Source organism: Solea solea, chromosome 17 (assembly GCF_958295425.1).
Source record: "Solea solea chromosome 17, fSolSol10.1, whole genome shotgun sequence".
Classification (NCBI taxonomy): Eukaryota; Metazoa; Chordata; class Actinopteri; order Pleuronectiformes; family Soleidae; genus Solea; species Solea solea.
In genome coordinates this window covers 3,769,204-3,791,397 of record NC_081150.1, presented here as the reverse complement: position 1 = coordinate 3,791,397, position 22,194 = coordinate 3,769,204, and the positions used below count along the sequence as shown (strand labels likewise).

Genomic DNA, 22,194 nt, shown 5'->3' with positions numbered 1-22,194 from the left:
TTCATTACTTTTCTGCAGCAGTGAAACGTCCATTGTACATATTTATTTATGAAGCTGTAACAGCAGGAGTGAGGAACTCTTGCACCTGTCTCAGCATTTCTTTATAACCCTATAAATTTCATTACTCTTAAAAAGCAGCAGCAGCAGCAGCAGCAGCAGCAGCAGCAGCAGCAGCAGCAGCAGCAGCAGCAGCAGCAGCAGCAGCAGCAGCAGCAGCAGCAGCAGCAGCAGCAGCAGCAGCAGCAGCAGCAGCAGCAGCAGCAGCAGCAGCAGCACGCCTCATAGCCGAGTAGAAAGTGTCTGCCTGACATCTCAACCCTCTACATACCATCTTCATTTTATTGAAAAGCATTTTTGCATGAGCCCCGTGGAGCAGAATTGTGGGTTAAAAATAGAGTATTCAATGACAGAAGTGAAATAGATGGCTAAGTGGGAGGAAGAAGGAAGCTGAGGTATAAGACTCGAACAAAGAAATCACTCTGCGACGTCTATTGTTGCCGGATCTTTCATTGGGCTTCAAGGGAAGGCTTTGACAGCCACCTGAATGAGTGGCTGGAAAGGGGCGTGTCCTCATGTTTGAACTGTGACCCAGAGGTCAAGCACCCCCTCTGACGTCCTTGTAAAGGTATCCCCCAGTACTCGCACCGAAAAGCACACAGACTGTCACACACGACGATATACACACTCGAGCGCTCTCACTCAGGCTTGATTGATCGCATGGCGACAGACAAACACACAGAACGACAGACGCACACATTCTTCCAGACCTTCTGTTCTCTCTCTATAAATGTAGTTTTACTCGCAGCACACACACACACACACACACACACACACACGCACATTTTCTCTTTGGACCTGCACCAACATCAAGGGACAGCGTGACTGTGTAAACTTCTGTGTCTCTGATTGTTTAGCCTGGCGGTCACAAAGATATACAGGGAATGTTCGCGATACGACTATTTGCTTTAACGTTGCTGCTGACATACGTGGCCCCGTGCACACATGAGTTCCTTTGAGGTTCCCCTGACATTTTAGCCATTTATGGAGGCAGGTGCATTTAAAAACACGCTTCTTCCATGCCTTGAAATTAAAGTTTCCCAAAATATTGCCAAGAAAGTAAAATTAAAGCCTCATTTTTGAACTCAAGTCAACTCAGTTGATCCTACTAAGCCCAGCTCAGCTTCAATTAATCTCTATGAGACGGAACTACTTTTTTCCACTGCGGTGAGCGAGATGCTGATTGGATAAATGTGGAGCAGAGGCTGGGCTGATGCATGATGATTGGAGGAACTGTGTGAAAGGCGGAACCACTTATTGATTGACAGCGTTGTCACCGGAGACTTTGCAAGTGAAGTCTAGAAACAAATAGCAGGCCATTGTGTGTTATTTGCTTGGTGATATAGCCTATTTCCATTTGTACGTGTTATACACTGTACATAAGAACACTATTATAGCATTACCTTGTTTCAGATTTACATAATTATCACGTTTCCTTGTAACAGCTTTTTGGCTGGGGTCAAAACTGTAAGTTTCAGCTCAGTTCAACTGGTCTAGGCATTTTGAACGCCTAGACCAGTCAGAATCAGACCAATGATCCTGGTGATGTATCAATGTGTCAACAAACGTGCTTGTTGTAGTTTGCTTGCAGCGATGCTGGGACACCATTACAGTAGTTATGGTGTCTAACGACGGGAGCTCCGTGGAGCAAGTCGCTTAAAATGGAAGCAACAGCCAAATGGAAAGACAGCTGGTCTTCATTGGCCGCCATGTTGGATATATATAAAAGCTGCTAGATGTCGCTTCTCCATCGCCATCACATTAAGCCTGCCTGCAGCGTGCCAGGGGAAAAAAGACATCCTCGCCAGACATGTCTCAGTGAAATCTAATCGCTGGCAGACTCGACTAGGTTCACCCAGGCGAAGTATAATTATTTATATATATGTATATGTATATATATGTATATATATATATGAAGTTATAACTAAAATCCCATTCACATTATCTTGTTGGATCTCCTACTTTGAGAAATTAAATTTAGTACAATTTTAGTTGGAATACACTGTTAACAAGCATTTTGAATGTGTGGTTTTAGTCAAACTAACAATAATTAGTTTATCCTAAGGTTATGTAAACACACTGACTATTACAGTGGCTACAATTATGTAACTTTAACCCCTCTTTCAAACTCAGTGGTGAGTAAACGATTTTAAAACACTCATTGAGTGACGTCCTAAGCGATGTGCTGAATGTGATGCCAGAATTTGCATGGCTGCCAAACATAAAGAAGAAAATGAAGAAATAACCCTGGGTCTTGTGTTCCCCACCAATGCCAAATGGAGCCAAAGCTGATAAAACCCCACATGGACTAAAGAGTCATTTAACTAGAGTCCCACATGAGCTACAGCGCACGACAGCATGAAACAGTCTCGTCAAGTTGTTCCATTGGTCCATTAACTTGACAGAAGATTTATAGATTGACTTCATGAGCGGTTAAATGGGATGAGTCTCACCGTTGTGTAACTTCACTCTGTATAAACAAGGTAAAGAAGAGCCTCTCAAAACGCTGTGCATTCCAGGAACCGTGGTCATTAGATTACAAAGGCTGTGACTGGAAAAGGAACCCCTTTCCCACATTATCATTAACATATGTAAGGAGATTCGTTTACTGGCCCAATTAGCAGAAAGCAGAAAATCACATTAGATGATGTTACTTTGGACGCTTTCCAATTAAGGCGGGGTCAAGAAGAGGACAGTCCTGTTTCAGCATACGTGGTGTCACAACAACGACCAGGATTCTCCGTGAAATTCCAAATATTCAAATGAACTATGTAAATGTGCAGAGTCTGGACCATCCTCAAATCATCAAAGTGTTCAACAGTTTACTCTCTTTCTCAATATATTCTTTTATTGTAAAATAAGTGTCTCCATTTGTTTATCCCATTACACCATTTCTTTTCTTTTTTGGTCATTATAATTTATTTACATTAATCACAGCCTCTGACGTTTACCACATCTGGCCAATCATGCCAGGTGAGGCTGATGGGAGTAGAGCTTCACTGATAAGTGTTGTTTATCACTGAAAATATTGTAAACATATGAGGTGGACTAACCGCAAGATACAAGGCTGTAAAACAATTTGCTCATTCCTGTAGAAGCCAGGAGTCGCTGCGTTTTAAAGCTATAATACGCAACTTTTTGACTTTAACTTGTCATTGATCATATTGAACTCAACTAAGTGTCACTGTGTTATTCTTAGAAAAAACAGCAAACCAATTTACAATAGAAAACCTCTGTTATATTTGTTTACGCCCCTGTCAGCGAACCAAGGAACCGGACCCTGTCCCGCTTGAAAGAGGGGGTCTCGGACCACTTGCGAGAGAACTCTGGAGCGGTTCATCAGCAGTTCAGATCCGCACTGATCACTGGAAGGGCAGTATTTACGGCTACAGCCTGAGTGTTCTCATGCACTTACCCCAGTGAGGAGAGTGGAGAACCGGGAGGACAGCTGCTGATTGATGGCACTGAGAACAGCGCCTCCATCCTCCGTGTTTGGCAGGTCTCAAAGCTTCCTCCTCCGCAGGTAAACCAGCGCATTTAGCTGAGCATCGTCACCTCAAAGCACAACCACAAAGCCATCGACTGGGCAGCAGGACGAGATCGACACCTGTGGCTCAGGACCCTCGTACCCAAAGCAGAGGTACAGCAATTTCCTGGCCCTCTGCAGTGAGGAGTAGAGGCCTCTCCGACCTGGAGGATGCATCGGCACGAGTCTTCTGACTCTGGTCTAACTACCAATGGTGCACTCAGCTCCTCACCAAGTAAAGTGAATGAAACAAGAAAGCTGCACAAGTCTGACCAATAAATGAGTGATATGTCTGTGCTCATGGCTTCTGTTTACAATCTATAACGTGTTTGACATTTGCCTTTGTCAGCATAAGCTGAAAAAACCAATCAGTGAACCACATTTCCATCAGGTGAGCACAAGCAAAGTGGACTATTAGGTGCAAACGCACCCTGAAGCCTTTAATTACCAATGGGAGTCATGTTAGCATCTGTTTTTCCTGCAGACACACTGTCACACTGTTGAGAGAACTCAAAAAAGTGTTGCTTTGCTTCTGCTTCATTTTACCGTGGTTCAATTCACATGAAGTGATAATCCTAACCGGTCAAGCTTATTATACAGAACATACAGCATATTCCTACATATACATCACACTGACAACTGCACCACAGCTGGAGACTAAACTAAATGAAATGTTCACAGTAATGAGCAGAAACAACACCGAAGTAAGCGACGATCACAGCGACGAAGACGAAGCTCTGCATCAGCCTCCAGTCGTGCACAAACCGCTTTGTCCTTTGAACTCAATCGTTCACTTCCATCAACACCAACGCGTCAACACACCACTTCATCCCTCGTCTTCCCTGTGGGTCTGTCCGAAGCAGATAGGACGGTGTGTAGCTCTGACATCTTGGCACGAGATGTGTCCGAGAGATCTAGATCCTCCTGAGCCCCCGATAAGACCCCCGCTGGATGTCTTCAGTTCGTTCGGCTGCCTTTACCACTTATGGAATACTTCGCACATCTGTCAAAACACATCACTTGAGTTCAAACAGATGTCAGGGGGGCAAACCGCACTGCCACGGGCCGGCGCATTCTTTTCCCCGAAGCGTCACTTTGAGTGTGTGTGTGTGTATAAATCAGAGGTTGACCATGCTTCATTGCTTAGAATTTTCATGTACGAGTAGTGTTTTTAAGGCCCTCGGCCCTCTAATTTTCTCCAGGCAGTCTGTTGTTGTCTGCCTGTATCACAGCTTTCAGTCTTTTCTCACTCTTTCATCCTCTCCTTGTCACACCCACTCAAGCTCTCCGTCTTCTCTCCAGATCGTCCAGACGCTTCACAGGCAGCAGCAGCATCAGCAGCAAACTGCTGTGATTGTGATGATGTGGAGAGAAACTTGATCGGAACTCATATTGGAGGAGCTCGACTCAGCAGAAGCCTGGCCTGCCTTGCACACACACACACACACACACACACACACACACACGCTAAGTGCAAACACATGCAGGCACATAAGAGAGCTCTGTTACTCATTCACAAATTCACTTGTGACCTCCTTTATACACACACACACTTACATATTCAGTCCTTGAAATTGCCCAAAAAACTTAACTCGTTCATTTAATGACATGCACACACACACACACACAATCTACGCACAGAGGTGAGGGGTCGTCAACACACACGACCCCTCAGGCAGAAGTTCAATTACGCGCTAATAACACATGTGTTGGCTCTGACTGACGCATTAACAGTTTTATAGGCGGGGACTCCAACAGCCATTTAATGAGAGATCATTAATCAGCAATCGTCTGAATCATTTCCTGACTGTCCCATCACACAGTGAACAACAGTAGATCTGAATGCCTCAAGTGTTCATGGGAAAAAAACAAAACACTTTTTAAACTGTATCAGTCAAAGTCTAGAACCCCTGGCACAGTCACCTCGACCTGACTGCAATTCTCTTTTCAGCAGGATGATAAATTCCCCCTCCAATGAGGCTGACACTTGGGGCACTGCGTGAGACTCTGGGCCCCCTAAAAACGTTACGCATGGGGTCCAGGAAACAGTAAATATCTATAAATCCTGTGTAAATCCCTGCCCAGCTCTGGGGCCTCCCTGAACCATCACAATCCATCGCTCACTGTGTCCCTGCTGAGTGCAGAGAGAGACCCACCCACAAATTAGACATTTCCACTTAAAATGAGAATTTACACCATGACCATGTGCTCATCTGCAGGAATTTATTTTGACACAGCCACAGTCTCCAAAAGTGATTTATGTCCAATCACAAAAACACATATTTGGTGGTGTCTTAGTTGTCATTCTTTGATTTATTGGAACTCTAAGTAAATTGGTCGAGTTGATTATGGGCAGCAACTAACCTATCAGTTCTTTTTACTGTTGATTAACCTATTGATGATGTATTTTTAATTGATTCATTGTTCATTATAACTATTACAATCAAGTTTTTATAAAGGTTATTTTGTCTCCAATGCTGTAATAAATCAACCACAGTCAAGTTTAATATAAGACTATAGGCTGGATATTTTACTATATTATAGGTATAAATGCACTTATAGCACAACAACTTTTAAAAATAGAATAATATTTTTCTTTTCTTTCTTATTTTGTTTAATATTAATTGTTTTTAATCATGTTTATCTCTATATCTGATGGTGAGGCAAAACAAAAAGCTCCTGTTGTGGCTGGAGAATAATAATTGAGGATATAAATATTCTTTAAAATAAGTATAAAAGGGGGAAAGTGTTACACATTTACTGAAATGCAATAATTGCTTAATCAATAACCAATTAATCAATTCATAGATTAAATCCAACGGGCGACGAATCAGAAGCCCACACATAGACACAATCATTTAACATGACCTTTTCCCACTGTTTGAACTGCAGGACAAAAACAACCAACAGGTCAGTGACTTTTCCACGCGCGAGCGTGCGTGCGTGCGCGTGCGTGCGTACACGTGCGTACCTGTGTCTGCTCGCTGCTCTCTGTCCGGTCTGAACACTGGACTCCGCATATCCAAGACCCGAGCAGACCCGGGCCAACATGACGGCGAGCAGGTAAAACGAGGTCCCCTTCATCGCCATCGTCACCATCCTCATCATCCTCCTCGTGATCTACTCCACAGAAACAAATGTGTCCTTTAGTCCCGCACACACACACACACTCACACACACGCGCGCGCACAGACAGTCAGTCTCTCAGTGCTGTCGGTGAATGAAGATGGAAAGCCATGACTTCAGCTCAGTCAAGTGCATGTTCTCCTACAGGCAACTGACGCTGGAGACGCTGCGGACTCTGACTGACTCCCAGACTGAGTGAGTGAGTGTGTGAGTGAGTGAGGAGTAGAGCAGCACGAGGAAAGTTTCCTGTCAGAGCTCCAGCAGCAGCCGTGCCAGCTCAGTCCCTCTCTCTCTCTCTCTCTCTCTCTCTCTCTCTCTCTCTCCGTGTGTGTGTGTGTGTGTGCGTCCCTCTCCCCCCTCCCTCCCCTCACCATTTTTCTGTTTCTCTTTAAGCCTCAGATCAGCTCAACCGTCCTCTGTTCAAATCAGTAGTAACCTCTCCAAAGCAATTTGTAGTAAATAAAGTAATATAGTACAGAATAAGAGAGCAGAAATAAGGTAATACAATGCTTTAATCACTCATGTTAAATAATTATTGCGACAAATTCCACGACACAACCCAAAGACGGAGAAGAAACCACTATGTGGCACTACACCAAACAATGAATGATGTTTCAAAGTGTTTATTCAAAGTTTATTTCTGTCTGTTTTTGATATGAATGGGTTTATTTTGCACCATTAATGTTTTTACTGTGGAGTATACATCATTCATATCAAATCAGGCACCTTTACTGTGAAATATCTATTATTATCTAATATTTTAACATTTAGCAGACGTGTTTATCCACAGTGACTTCCATCATGACAATGGTCTGTATTTATAGAGCACATTTCTAGTCTTGATGGCCCCTGAAAGCTGCTTTACACTACAGTTTTGGAGCAACGTGGGGTTAAGTGTCTTGCCCAAGGACACATCAGCATTTAGACTAGTGGAGTCGAACCCTGAACCTTTCAGTTGAAAGACAGCTCGCTCTACCACTGAGCTACCATCGCTCCAATGATGGAAAATCTCACTTAAAAAGTTTTCCAATGGAACTCACAGCAACAAACCTTCATGTCAGTACTGAAAGCAATACATGTGTTACTTATGCATGAATAGTCTCACAAATGCTCCACATGTTACAATGTATAATGTATAATGTAACATTGATTACAGAAGCTGAATAAGAACAACAACAAGAAAAACACAAGAAGTTACGTACTACAGCTTTAAGTTACTCTGCCGTTTTGAGGGGGCCCCTCTCAGTTGGCAGCCCCAGGCTCGTTCTTAATTTCCATACCTTGTTGCAACACTACTGTGAATGATGAGGAAAATGGTCCAAGAAAATCAAGCATAAGCTCCGGAAAACTTCAACAACAGGTGCAGCTTTTTATCAGACCCAACAAACACCATCATTCCTGTGCATCTACTGTAGAAGATGCTTTAATTATCTTTGCCTTTTCACAATTAAGTCATTCTGCTTAAATGCATGAATGAGTGTGTCTGTGTCTACAGGGGCGACTGCTTTCTGGTTTCTTTGCCTCCATCTTCATACTTCAAACTAAATTAGCCGGTCTGCACCGTTTCCCTTTAGATTTCCATGGCAGATTTCAATCGGATGTCATTTAACAGCCCAATTCAAAGAAAGGACACACACACACACACACATACATGCAGTAGTGGCGCCTCCTTATCCGCTGTATAAAGGGTCTGTTCTCAGTCTTTGATTGATGATGCTGTACTGTATATCTGGAGTCGGAGTTTTGACTCTACGCCATCATTTACATTGCTCTTCATTTGCCTCCTTTTCCACTTTCCTGTCATTATCTATGACTAAATTTAGCGTACGTGCCAAAAAGTTAAAAATAGACCCATGCAATCTCAGCAGTGCTGTCAGACACTTTACCGGAACACATGTCAGTTTACATTCCAGTTCATCGTCAGTGCGTGAGGTACAGATACACCCCAACCCACAACTCATCTCCAATGACACAATAGTCGTATTTTTGGAGATCTGTTGGTGGTGAATTACTTTTAACTTTACACTTTTTCTTCCAGCGCTGCCACACACTGAGGAATGAAGCAGCTCTGCAATCTCTCCCTCTCTCCCACCAGCCCGCTAATGAGATGGGCTCTCCCATGCAGCTGCTCTGTCACAGACACAGCGACTCCCCACTGAGAGCGTAGCCAGGCGTGCTGAGGAGGGCGAGACGATAATGGAAACACACACAGCCACCACATGTACGTGCATGATGTAAAACAGGCTCACGGTAACATGGTGTCTCATTCTGCATTGGCGTGAATTAAGTCAATTTCACATGTTAACTGCAGGTCAGGTACAGTGCCAGTAAAATGTGGTGCAATTGTTTTTACTTTCTTGGGTTTTATGCCCGTGAGCATGTGACTCATCACCAGTGTATTGTAAATGTAGTCGACACAAGTCATAGTATCTGGTTTTGCTAATACGCTCGTAAAACAGATTCCCAGAACGCAGACCTCTGAACTCGGGTCCATGCAAAACAATGCATGGAAATGCGTGACAAAGCGAGAGTGGGAACATGAATGCAGAGATCGGGGGGTTGGTGATGGGAGATTCGCTCCACTTCTGTAGCTGTGTGGTTGGTGTGAGATGCTGGCCAGGCAGCGAGCACGAGCGATAACGCCGAGGATATACGAGGGTATAACATGTGACGTGTGACACTAACCAGATGCAGCGTAAAAGCAATCGGACTATGAGTAAGTTGAAAGAAACTTTGAGGGAGAGCAGCGTCCATCATACTGGAGAGTACAAATGATCACCCACATCCTCTCTTTGTTTAACTATAAATCTGAGGAAAGCAAATCATCTGGAGATACACACACATAGATTCAGTCACACCCTCTCACATTTCGGCCAAATTCCTTCCCTAAATGACTTCCTACTCCGACGCCAACGCTCGCCCAGATTAATCTCCAACAGGGTATCATCAGCTGATCTGCTGATCACGTCAGATGAACTGAAGCTTCACCACAACATGACATACTTTCATCTCTTGGATGAGTTCCTGAAGCGATTTACGTTCATTTACCAACAGAACATAATAATAATCCCTGTAGCAGCGACTTTTTGTGATGAAATCATACGTTCAGGCCGATCCTTTAACCACAGCACAGGGGAATTGTGTGGAAGTTGTCGTCTTATTAGCCAGGAGGCTCATTTTGCTCAGTTGGTAAAAAGCCCATCAAACATTGGATGAAAGAAACATTGCAATTCTTCAAATTAGAGAGGATACAATTTGTATTAATGGGGCAGAAATGTGGCTTTGACAGTTTCTGGCGAGCTATCGTCACATATTTACTCAAACAGTTGTCATCGTTTGCTGCTGGTTGCAATCTGCTCTACAAAAATCAAGTGTTGCATCCCACTCTTTTTATTATAATACATTTATTGACTTGTTTTCTCATATACTTTGTTTTATTTTTTACATCAATTTATTGGCACAGCGCCCCCCACGACCCTCATGTATCAGATAAAGTGGTAGAAAATGGATGTTTTCAATAGAGAAAAAAAAAGAAAAAAGTGAAAACTTTCATTTTAATACTTGCAGTTGTCCGTGGGAAACTAAAGTTCTTAAAAAAACTCACTAAGTCAGGTGTTCCCAACGCCTTTCAGCCCCTGACCCCCATAATAACAGGGCCAAAGACTCAGGACCCCCATCATTCTTAAGGATATTACACATAATAACACTTCCTGTGGTACTGTAAATTGACCAGCTGCAACTAATGAATAATTCTACAACTAATAATTCTATTTTCCCCTCATGGAAGTCTTCTCAGGACCCCCCTCTCTGTGCCTCGTATCACCCCCAGTGTTGGGAACCACTGCTTTAAATCATCATAATTCCACAGCGTTTCATGTGCTAACAAAATTACACTCTGTGTGCAGCTGCATTTCTCACAGTCGTGGAGCAGAACAGACAGCATACACCTGTATACACAGCCCGATAACATATTTATGTGTTTTCTTGTGCTGCATGCACATAATTACACTTCTGAGTTTTACAGCAATCCGTCTAAAATTTGTTATAGCATTTAAAAAAAGGGTTTAATCCTTGTAGTGGGACTAAAGGAAAGGTCAGACAATGATGTCATGGTGAAATCTAGATAGAGTACGTCCTCTGGGCATAAATGCATACACCAGATTTCTTAACTTTCAATTATTTCCTTAAACTCTAGTGCGTCACCTTTAAAGAAAAACAAACCATTGTCAAAATGATTGTTTAGAGCGTGTGTTGCCTGGCCACATTCCTGTGCCGCACACAGGAAGTTCATGATAGATGGACGCAACGGGAACGTGGAGCTAGTAAAGTGAGATGGCTGCAAACAGGTTGGAGTATAAGTGAAAACACACAAAAAAACGCCACATGAGAAATTTCTACTGCTCAAAAAAATCCTAGTTGTTCAGCATTTTGATGCTTCCTGCTCCCACCCGCCCATGTGCTGCCAGTGTATGCACACAAACGCACCCTCGGCAGGTTGATGGAGCCTGTTTGCAGACGAAGGATGCGGCACATTAATAATGTTCGATAGCACAAGTAATGACATCAACAACAAAAAAATCCCCAAAAGTTACGCACTGCCAAATAACCTTAAGCCAAATGTCAACAAAGGTCAACCCAGAGGTCAGCCTCACGGTGCATCCTCAGGGCACCGTATATAACAAATACACCAACAGTACCATAGTTTCATGGCAGTATAACAGTATAAACACCTGGTTTTACTCTCAACTCATATTTTCATGGCAATTGTAAATGACATATATATAGATTGTTATGTTGTTTTCATGTAAAGACATACGTCTCTGTTACACTGTGTCACACAAGAGCCACAGTACAATCCGACTCTCGTCTCCATAGCATGATAAAGTCAGACCCTCCAGAGGAAGCTGCAGGCCGTTTGACAGTGTGACAGGCTGTTTCTTTCCGTTCATGTGCTGTTAACTTTTATCTTCTGCTGCAGATGCTGCAGAGTGAAACTTGCTGAGAGGTCTTTTTCTGCTTCCCTTGCTCACGGTTCGTTTCACTTCGCTGGAATCTCTGGCGCTTCTCTTGGTTTACGCGGTCGCACGATGAGGCTATCTTTGAAAAATGCGACTGGATTGTGTTTCTCTCCTTCTCCTGTGGCTTTGGATTAATTGTGTTTCCTCCAGGAGCCAGTTTGCACTGGGGACGTGCTTGGATCGAGCCTCGAAACCGTGTGGCGTTCGCTGGCGAGGGCCGCTGGACTCTTGACCAAAGCCCTTTGGAAGATTAACATTCCTGCGGGTGGACCACTGTATCTCTGCCATTATAAATAGGCCGGATTAGGTCATACACAACCAAACAAACAAGGCGTCCTGTTGTAGCACCATATAATATGTGTTGATAAGGGTGCCATTGCTCTAAACAGTTAGTATAGAAGTCTGAAGTCTGTTTACTTTGAAAAACTTAGTATTCTGTGCTCCTCTATTGTTCCTATTGTAGCCAATTTCTCCTTCCCACTCCTTCCTCTGTGGCGTTATCTACTCTTGTGTGTGTGTGTGTGAGTGGGGTGCATGTTTCTAGTGCTTTGTGGCTGCCATGTTGACATTCTTCAGGACTTGGCCTGCATTTCACATTTGGGCAGGTCATGGGCTTTTGTTTGCTTTGACTATTATGGGAGACCCCCAGTTGTTATTTCGCACTTTGGAGGAACCTTTAAAATGCCTCTGCTGCTGCTGCTGCTGCTGCTGCTGCTGTGTTGTGCTCTTGTGTTCTTCAGGAGTAAAAAAAGGCCGGCGCCTCGGGGGAGGTGTCCTTTGAGTGTATTTCTGTCAGGCTTCCGTCAAACTCAGGACACACTGACTGAGGTCCTGCTTCTTTTGAAGCTTTTGGTGTCGAGACCGCATGAACTTCCAAGATGGAATACACGTGTGTGTGTGTGTGTGTGTGTGTGTGTGTGTGTGTGTGTGTGTGTGTGCAGCAAACACACACAAGTCCTATGCAAACTCAAGTTCCTGTCCCACAAAGGATTTTACAGACTCTGCAGGAGAAGCATATCTCACCTCCTCTACAATCCTCTTGTCAGACAATGAAACAGTAAATGTAGGTTTAAGAGCATAAATATCTCTCACTATAGTTTCATAGTAAATTATTAGCGATGGTGTGTTCACATTCCTAAAAAGGAAACGTGAATACATGGAATCCTCGCAGAACATACCTTCACATACAGTCACTCATGTTACGGGAACCTTGAACTCTTGATCCTCCTTGATTCACATCTATGTTATGTTCTGAGACAAGGAGGATAATGGCACCATGAATTATGTAACAGATTTATAATCCACCGCTTCAGCAGCATTCCTGAGCCATTCGCAAGGTATTATAGATGTATTAGTTTGATGAATACCATATTTTACTTCTTTAATCCGACTAAATTCAGCTGCTGGGGTCAGACGTCAGACGTTCTGGTGGCATTAAGCAATAAAAGAAAAGGTGACAATTTTAAACTGTCTGAGCATGCAAAACAAACACTGGCCATTTACATATGCAGACATACAGCTCTCTCATTTAGAATGTGTAAGATCATTTAAGATACGACATATTCAGTCGACCGGCAGCTCACAAAATAGACAAGACAGTTGATAAAAGAAATAAACAAAGACATAAAAAGCCAGTGCAATCAACAAGCCAGGAAAAAGTCATCACTGTGCTCCATCATGCAGCACAGTGATACTGGTGTACGTGAATTTCAGCATAAGCAAGTAAAAGATAGAATTCGGCTGAGATAAGACCAAAGATAAAATAGTGTTTCTCACCGACTGTGCAAATGGCAACAAGTACAATAAAGTGCTGTTAAAGTTTCTAATTTAGTCCAAGGTGAAAGTTGACGTTAAAGTCACGTTTAAGGTTAAATTCAATCTTATTTTAAGTTAATTTCCTGGCTCTTGGTTCAGGTTTCCCGCTCCCTGACCTTGTAGTCAAACCAGCTGGAAGCTGGAAGAGAAATCTTTTGGCTTAAACTTTATTATGACAGTCATTATGATGTTAAAATTGATTGTAGAAAGCATCAACATTTATAACACTCCCCTATGAATTTTACTGTTATTCTCTGGCCAATACAGGGACGCTGTTTTTACTACTCGAATTACAGCACAAAGAGCTTCTTTATCCTGTGACCAAAACAATGAAGGGAATTATGTCAGTCGGTATGGACCGTGTTTTTAAAGCAGGGCTGCTTGTTATGACACAAAACAACCGCAGCACTGAGGAGAACTTGCCCAGTCGGAGTACACGTGGAAGAGAACATGTACTGGCTGTGTACATGTACATGTATGTCTGACTCCGCCTGTATCTCTAGAAGCTATAGTCTGTACTGAAACTGTTTCCTGCAAATGGTGAGATGGATGGTGCTGTGGTTCTGTATGTATGTTGTATACTTGCTGCGTTGTCTGAAGAAAGACGCTGCCGCTGTACAATTTCCGGCAACAGTACTGCAGTTTATACGTCGCCTCCTACTTCCGGTCTAAAGACCAGAGAGGGAACGTTGGTGCATGCACAGAACACAGAGCAGGAGTAATCAGACTATGAAATGCATTATCCAGGTATGTTAGTCTGATGAAGACCGGCTCGATTTTAGTCGGACTAACTTGTTCACGTTACATTAAGAAAACTAAATTGTTGTCTTTTAGCAAACATTTAAATGCACTGACCGATGTCTTGGTATGTCTTAAAATACAGCGGTGTAAATAGACCGAGCAAAGGCAGATTTAGTCCCAATAAGATCATTTGCTCTTTTATGATCCTCCTCCTCTTCCTCACATATACTTCACACACTGCTATAGTCAGATCAGATGAAGATGGAGCGAGAGATATACCCTGTTATAAACAGGAAAACAGTATCTATGAGTACCACCAGAGGAAGCTTGTGTGCCACTTGGTGGAACATGTACCACAGTTTGAGAACCATGGGTTTAGATGATCTTATTGATGAAATAAATGAAACTGAGCACTATCCCAAGTTCTTAAAAGTAGGGATTGCAGCAAACATTCATGAGGATGAACGTGCATCATAGCATTGCAGCAGAAATGGTGCATTGCTGTTATCTGCAATAGAGCAGAGGAAGAGGAAATCAACGTATTCACTTACTGTACGCCTTACTGATGCCAACCAAAGCCAAATACCAGGTTTGATCCTGAATGCTGAATAAAAACCCTGTTTTAAACTTGGGTTTAAAGTGTTTATTGATCAGTGGGAACTTACTGAACTGATTTCCATGAAATTTGGTCAAATGTGTGTGTTTATTTGTGGCTTTATAGGAGCTTTCAAATCAATATAGTTTTTGGCATCGAGGTGAGAATTGTGAGGTGAAGCTCAGCAGCTTGGCAAAGTGTGCGGGGCAACATCTGTCACTTCACATCATGCGCTCACATTTCACTTAGCCGCCTTATTATCATTTAAAAAATGAGAGCAGCGCCGAAACATTACTTTTTATAACCTACAAAGCCCAAATTTAAAGAAGAGAGCTACAATTACTTGCACTTTACAACTTTAAAGGTTTGTTGAAGCGTGCCAGCACTAACACAGGCACACTTGCGTTTATTTTCTTGAGATAATGTCTCATCACTGTTACATGTGGAAATAAATATGCAGCCCAGGGTCTTGGCCCTTTCCATTTATTTGGCTCTGCTGAGCTGGAGCTGGGTGGGGCGCAGGGGGAAACAATTTCTCAGTCATTATAGTCATTACCCCGGCCCTTATCATTACGGATGTTTGTCTAAGATGTCCTGCAATGGTACTGTTCTTGTGAGGATCATCCTTCATGGAGATGAAGATGAATTGGACATTAATCTGTGATACTTTGCGCACTAAATTATAAGTTCATTCATTATTTATAATAAGTAACAACCTTCAGTTTGCATCGCAAATCATACAAATTGACTTATTTCAAGAAGACGGGGAATTATTCGGGAAATCATGCCGTGCAAGTGCAAAGTAGATCCAGGGTGTGAGCTTGTACCACATGCCTCCCTGGAAGTAGCCGTGTAGCGTGTGTTTTGGAGTGAAGTGCTGATGTGTTGTGTTCCTCTTCTTTTACGACATGTCGTAAGCTACCGATAATGGCTGCCAGCGATGGCTAGCTGTGTGAATGATGCCGTGCCGTTTGCTCCGAGTCTCCTGTCGTCATACAACACAAAACCCGACCTCCTGTGTGGGCTTTGTTTGAAGAGGCTGAGCTCATAAACAAACCACAAGGGAGTTTCAGCAGGATGTTTATGGGGATGTGAGGTAGGATGAATTAGAAACCGCAGGCTTTTAAGCACCGGGCCCTCACCACACATTATATATATATAAATATATTATATACACACACACATGCATGCACAAACACACATGTATACAAAAACCATACACTCGATCTTCTTCGTGTTCCGTCCAACAAAAAAAAGTACAAACCACTATCAAACTAAACCAGTAAAACCACTTTTAAATTGCATTAACAAGTTTAGTTTAAATGCAGTGTGTTCTGTGACTGTGAAAGTCATTTTCACACACTATCCTGTAGGAGATTCCAGATGGAGATGGTTTTGCATGAGAGACGGACACAGACTAAGAGAAAGAGAAGAGCGAGGGTCGATCAGTCCACGATCCATCTGCAACTTTTTAAACCTGAACCTAAACTACGAGTTCAACACCGTAACACACACACACACATGGTTAAGATAAGCTGTTTAAAACAATAGATATGCACATGACGGTTGCACTCGGCTGATACTAAATGTTTACCATCTGTCCGCGGCAGTGTATATGTATGTATATATATATATATATATATATATATATATATATGGCAGTGGCTGCTTTGTTGTTGAGTGGCTCAGTCTCATGGGAAAATAAGACCAAAACCTTACGCTTGTTAAAATAGAGGTTTTATTAGGCTTAATGTGCTTATTATGTGCATTTTCAGTGCAGCAGTCCTTTATTTGAACCTTCAGTCTGAGGCTGGTATACTCCTGGGAAAACATGAGTCTAAACTCAGAATAACAGCTCGGTCTTGGCTGAATAACAGCCTGTGCTGACATTTATTCTGTCAACTTCTCACCAAAGACTAAGCGCTGATACAGTCTGTGATGTGTGTGCCTGTTGTGCAGATAAAGGATTTTATGTTTAAGGTCAAATGTTTGGGTGAAGGATCTGTCCAGGCTGGGATTGGCACCAGGATAAAGTGGTAGAAGATGACTGAGTGACTGAGTGAGTGAGTGAGTGACTGAGTGTTAGGGTGAAGCTTGTTCCTCAGCTAGATGATGAGCATCTGCCTCGCAGAAGTGTCCCAGAGAAAAGGGACAGGGACTTGATGGTCCTCCTGTGGTGCTGAGGTCAGAGCAGGTCAGGACTGCAAATACAAAGAAAATTCAATAATAAACTTAACACATGTGACATTTTTGAATTACATTACTCTTCTATTTTATTTTCCTTATGTTTTTATACGTCTCTCTCGTCACCAGTGTTGTGTAAACGTTACCCTGCAATAAACACCTGCAGTATATGTTATTCATAAAGATAAGTACACTGTTGCTTAAAAAGGTAAAAGAATTGGGGAACAATTCAAATGGGGAACACACAGAGTATGATTTATGTAAAACCCAGAAATAGATAACTAAATATACAAGGGCGTAGAGTATGCAGGATTTGCTGTGTCAAAACCACAGAGAATGTGAATAATATTTCAGCATAATCTCATTTAGAAAATGTCAAAGTTTAGTGCCTAAGTGATCCCAAAACTCCCTAAAAGGGAATGTTCAGCCTTGACATTTCAGGGTGTTCAGGGGTCAAATTTGTGCTCCACTGCTCTTGGACCAAACCTGACCACTCACAACCGATTCCCTCGGGTGCAGCAGAGGCAGTGAGAGCTGTAAAGAGTCACATAGTGGAGGCTACAACTACAACAAGCCCTATGTAGGTGTTTAATTATATCAGAGTGTCTCTCTCTTTCTATGTCCATCAAAAATCACATCATTCTGTGGTGTGGAGAGACATTCAGTGTGAACCAGGCCTTAGAGTTACAAAGTGGAGAAAGCCTTCCTTTATGTGTGTATGAGTGTGTGAGTGGGAGAATGCAAAGGGGAGAGAAAAATGCGTTTAAATGTGTTGGTTCTTTCCATGTATGCATGTTTGTGTTTGTAGGAGGAGTAGACCATCCTATAAACCCACCATGCACTGACACCACCCCATTGCCTTGAGCAGCAGGTTGTGCTGCAGCAGCAGCAGTGGAACAGTGAACCCTCATCCAACACAAACACCGCGCTGCCTCTGTTTCACTTTGGATTCCCGCTCCTTGGAATTTTTGTTTTCTAAAAGGCGCTCTTTGTCCCCATCCTCCCCCCCCCCCCCTGCTGACGTGTGCTGACATGGGGAGGCACGTGGGACTTATAAGTGGCCCAGGTGGGTTGTTTAGCTGAAACAGAACAGCCACCTGAATATGTGCACTGACGATGAGTTGCCAAGTTGGTGCTGCCAATAAGGCCAGTCTGTTCCCCACCCTCCTCTTCCTCCTCTACCTTCCTTCCTGCAAATTTTCCCTCAAAGTAAGAGGCCCAAGGTTTTGGCTGGAGAAAAGCACATTTCTGCTGCTGCAAACCTCACTTATATTTTATGTAAAGCCAGAACTTTCCCAGCTCCTCCCTGAGCTTTGAACAACACTCATTTCACTTTAAAAAAAAATCATCAGCATCAGTCTGGAATTCCCTTTAAAAAGTAAGGTTTGAATCTCTGGCAGCAGTCGCCAAATGTTTTTTCCAACTCTTATAACTCTTAGAACTAAACGGTAACACTAGAGGTGAGCGTAGCCCACTCGAGCCAGCATCACAAAGCTGGGCATTCATACACCGCTGCACCATCCTGGACGCCCACAGCTCTGACAGCATACAGACGGCAGCAGCCAACAGGATGGGCAGGAGCTGATATTTCATGGGAAGGAAAAACACGAATAGTGCTGAATGAATAGTGCCTTCAATGTAGTGTTTTTAGCATTGAACTCTAAAGGGCCACTGTTTGAGGACAACACACCAGTGTTTCAAGCCCGGCCAATTTTAATACTTAAGAAAAGCAAAGGCGTAACTGCTGCTTCTGAAGAGAGTTGTGTGGAGAACAGTGAGGAAAAGACCGTGCGTGCATGGGTTTGGGCTTCAGACTGTTGTTTTTAGAATTATAATTGGGGTTTTTAGAGTCCATTGCCAAAGCTCTCTTCAGTATGAAGCCACTTTGATTGCCTGGGCCAGACTGCATGCATGTGCACTGTGTGATTTTGCTGATCTGCTCGTCCTGCAAAATATTTGCCTTGTTGACATAGATAATTAAATTCAGGGAACAGCAATGCTTTTAATTTGAAGGGAGTTACAGAAGGCGACAAATAAGCAAGAGCTCTGTTGTCAAGACGAGAAGAGCAGCACAGCTTGCTCACACCCATGCAGTGTGGTTGTTCTAATCTGTTCGACACATGGACACCGAACGGAAAAGCAAGATGTTGTCTGAGGCAGACTCGCTGCTCACACACACTCAGTGTAGGCCTCTGCATGTAATATTCTTTAAAACCTATTACACTGGTGGTCGTTAGGTCAATCCTGAGAGTTACTGACCAACTTAACGTGTTCATATTGACCTGGAAGGTTGACTCCATTTACCACATTTATGGCAGCTCTTCTGAATGATTGCTCCCTGAGTTAGAACTGATATTAGACTAAGGCTTGATACTCTAGATCAGGGGTGTCAAACTCATTTTTGTTCAGGGGCCACAAACAGCACAATTTGATCTCAAGTGGGCCGGACCAGTAAAAATAGTAAAATAATAGCATAATAACCTATGAACAACAAGAACTCCTTGCTTTTTTTCTCCTTTGTTTTACATTTAATGAAAACATGAAATTTCTTGAGAAACATAAGTGCAATTTCAACAATGTCATGCCTAAATTTACTATTTACACATCACACTGGATCTAAAAAAGGCACAAACATTTAGTCACAGGTATCTGGAAGAGAAAAATATTGTATTTGACATTACGTTTAGATTGTAGTGTGAAATTTTAACAAATTCATCCTGTGGGCCGGATTGGACCCTCTGGCGGGCCGGTTCTGGCACCCGGGCCGTATGTTTGACACCCCTGCTCTAGATGCACCAAATGCATTAGAATAACCAGAAAATAATAGTTTTTTGCAAGATCTTCTGTTCTAGAATCTCACAGTGAACTGTGGTGAGTTCGGTTCATACTATAAAATGACCTTGTTTTGTTTTTGTACCAGACAGACAATCACTCCAGGATGACTTTTAATGAGATATTCTTCAGTATAATTATCAGTAAATTAGCTCATCGGCGCTAACTAAGTGAGTGCTACACTCCACCTTTTCCCAGGTAGGTCAAACTATCCTGGCAAACACTTTGGCCACAAATGATGTTTCTTCTGGCTCAATGTACAGTAGAGTACCGAGTCCTCAGCCCAAGTCCGGCCCACATGAAGCATGATTGCCATTACACACAGTCCTGGGACCACACAGTCAGGTCTGATCAGTGTGTGGTTGGCCTGAGCAGAAAATGTCCTGTGATAAAAAGGCCAAAACATCTAATGACGTAAAGACATGCGATCTTCCATCTGCAGGAGGTCATTAACATTTGGTGATCATTGTCATCTGGTCCTGATTGGCAACCTACATCTGATCTAGAGAGGAGAACCTTCTAGCAACATTTACCATCTTCTCCAACAATTAGATCAACTGTAGAGAACAGAGAGAGAAAATCTCTCTGTGCTGTGAGTCAATACTGGAGCCAGGATGTGGACATACAGGACTATGTGGTCCAGACTCGGGCTGAGTCCTCTGTGTCACTTCGAAGCTAAATCTGCTTACAAAACTGACCAAGACTGAAAGATGATGTTGATATTTGACTCGAATGAATCCACAAACCGAATTTGAATTGATTTTGTTGCCAGACTTTCCCTTTAATGAATGTGCCAGTAACTTAGTCCAGTGCAGAGAACTGTGTGTGTGTGTGTGTGTGTGTGGGCTTTGTGGAAATGGCAGGCACCTTGACCTCAGCTCTGAGCCAGCGATAGACGGGCTTCACTGATCTGGGAGCAAGATTTCCTTTTATCGCTGACAACTGGCAGGCGGAGTACTGTAGTTAGACTCATCAAGGACTCTCCTAATTGCATTCCATAACGTCACCACTTCTGAATCAAACACCGGATACAGATCAAATAACTTTTGTCTGGTGGGGTTCAAGTGAAAGAGTAAAAAATGACTCTGTGCTTCAAAACACTGTAAATTTGACTTTAAACAAACCATTAGTGCAATATAAGTATTTGACCCCTGTGCCTCAATTTGTCCATCGCTGTCAAGCTTCACAGTGAATCATCACCTCCTTCCACAGGCTGAATGTTATGATTAAACATTCTTTGGACATGACCTTATTTTTCCTCTTTAATTCACACTGTACTCTGGAAATCTCCCCTTTTGTTCACAGGCAGCAGTGCAGGAGTCACCTGATGTGGAAGAACTGCACGGTATACAAACTTTGATGTCATGTAAGCCATTATCATTAAATAATAACGGCTACATCTCCAGCTCCATTAGGTGGCTGCTCGACTGTGTTTGTAGGATTTTCTCTCAAACAGCCGCTCTCTTATGCTGCTGCCTGCTCATGGAAACACATGAAAGGTTAATGGCTCCGTCTCCTCTGCGTAAACTCTCAGTAAACTCTGCATTGTGGACACTACACCAGCAGCTTGCTCCACTCTCACCCTCTTACTCCATCACTCCCGTATTCTCCACAGTATGCATCACCTACACTCCCTTTAACACTTGGCCTCCAGGTTTTATGAAGAGACTTTGTTTCAAGCACACTACGCAGTTCTTACGCCATATCTCATCCAGCACCACATAAGTGACACAAATCTGATTTTGAATCTAAACTGACAGCTGGATTTCTGGGTCTACACAGCCCAGAACATGGAAAATAAATCAGATATGTATGTAGCCATGAAGGCATGTCACAGGCAGATCCCTGGAGACACTAAAGGCAGTTGTGCATGAATATAACAGTATACTCGGAGAAGCCTGTCTGGCACCATGATCATCACATGCCACGTTCAAAGTCCCTTAAATCGCCTTTTATTCCTAATTCTGATGCTCGGTATAAACTCCAGCAGATGTATTTTATCACGTATAATTTACATGCCTAAATGGCTGATTAGATATTTCATGATATAAGCGGTCGATGAGTGTCGGTTAGTTTGGGAAACTTTACATTTAAGACGAATGAAGCTCAAACTCAAATTTAAAACGTTATATTGACGCCGCCTGAGCGTCTCTTGTCTGAAGGTGGCCGCGTGTAACTTAAATGTGTTTTTGCAGAAACAGAGGCACTATTATGATTTCAAGAGGCCCAGTAGCCTGCAACTGAGCGTCTGGGGCGCTGAAGTAATCCAGCTAACTTGTTGACTTGACCCAGGTCTGCTA

The 22,194-nt window shown here is 42.9% G+C and overlaps 1 protein-coding gene across 1 annotated transcript in view; it reads right to left on the bottom strand.

Annotated features, from left to right (window-relative positions):
• The window catches only part of emilin1a (elastin microfibril interfacer 1a), a 30,005-nt gene extending 23,072 nt beyond the window's left edge, over positions 1-6,933 (bottom strand). The window contains exon 1 of the mRNA XM_058613829.1: positions 6,555-6,933. Within this exon, the coding sequence (XP_058469812.1) occupies positions 6,555-6,691 (137 nt within the window). The 5' untranslated portion in view covers positions 6,692-6,933. The remainder of the gene's footprint in view (positions 1-6,554) is intronic.
• Positions 6,934-22,194: the final 15,261 nt, after the last annotated feature.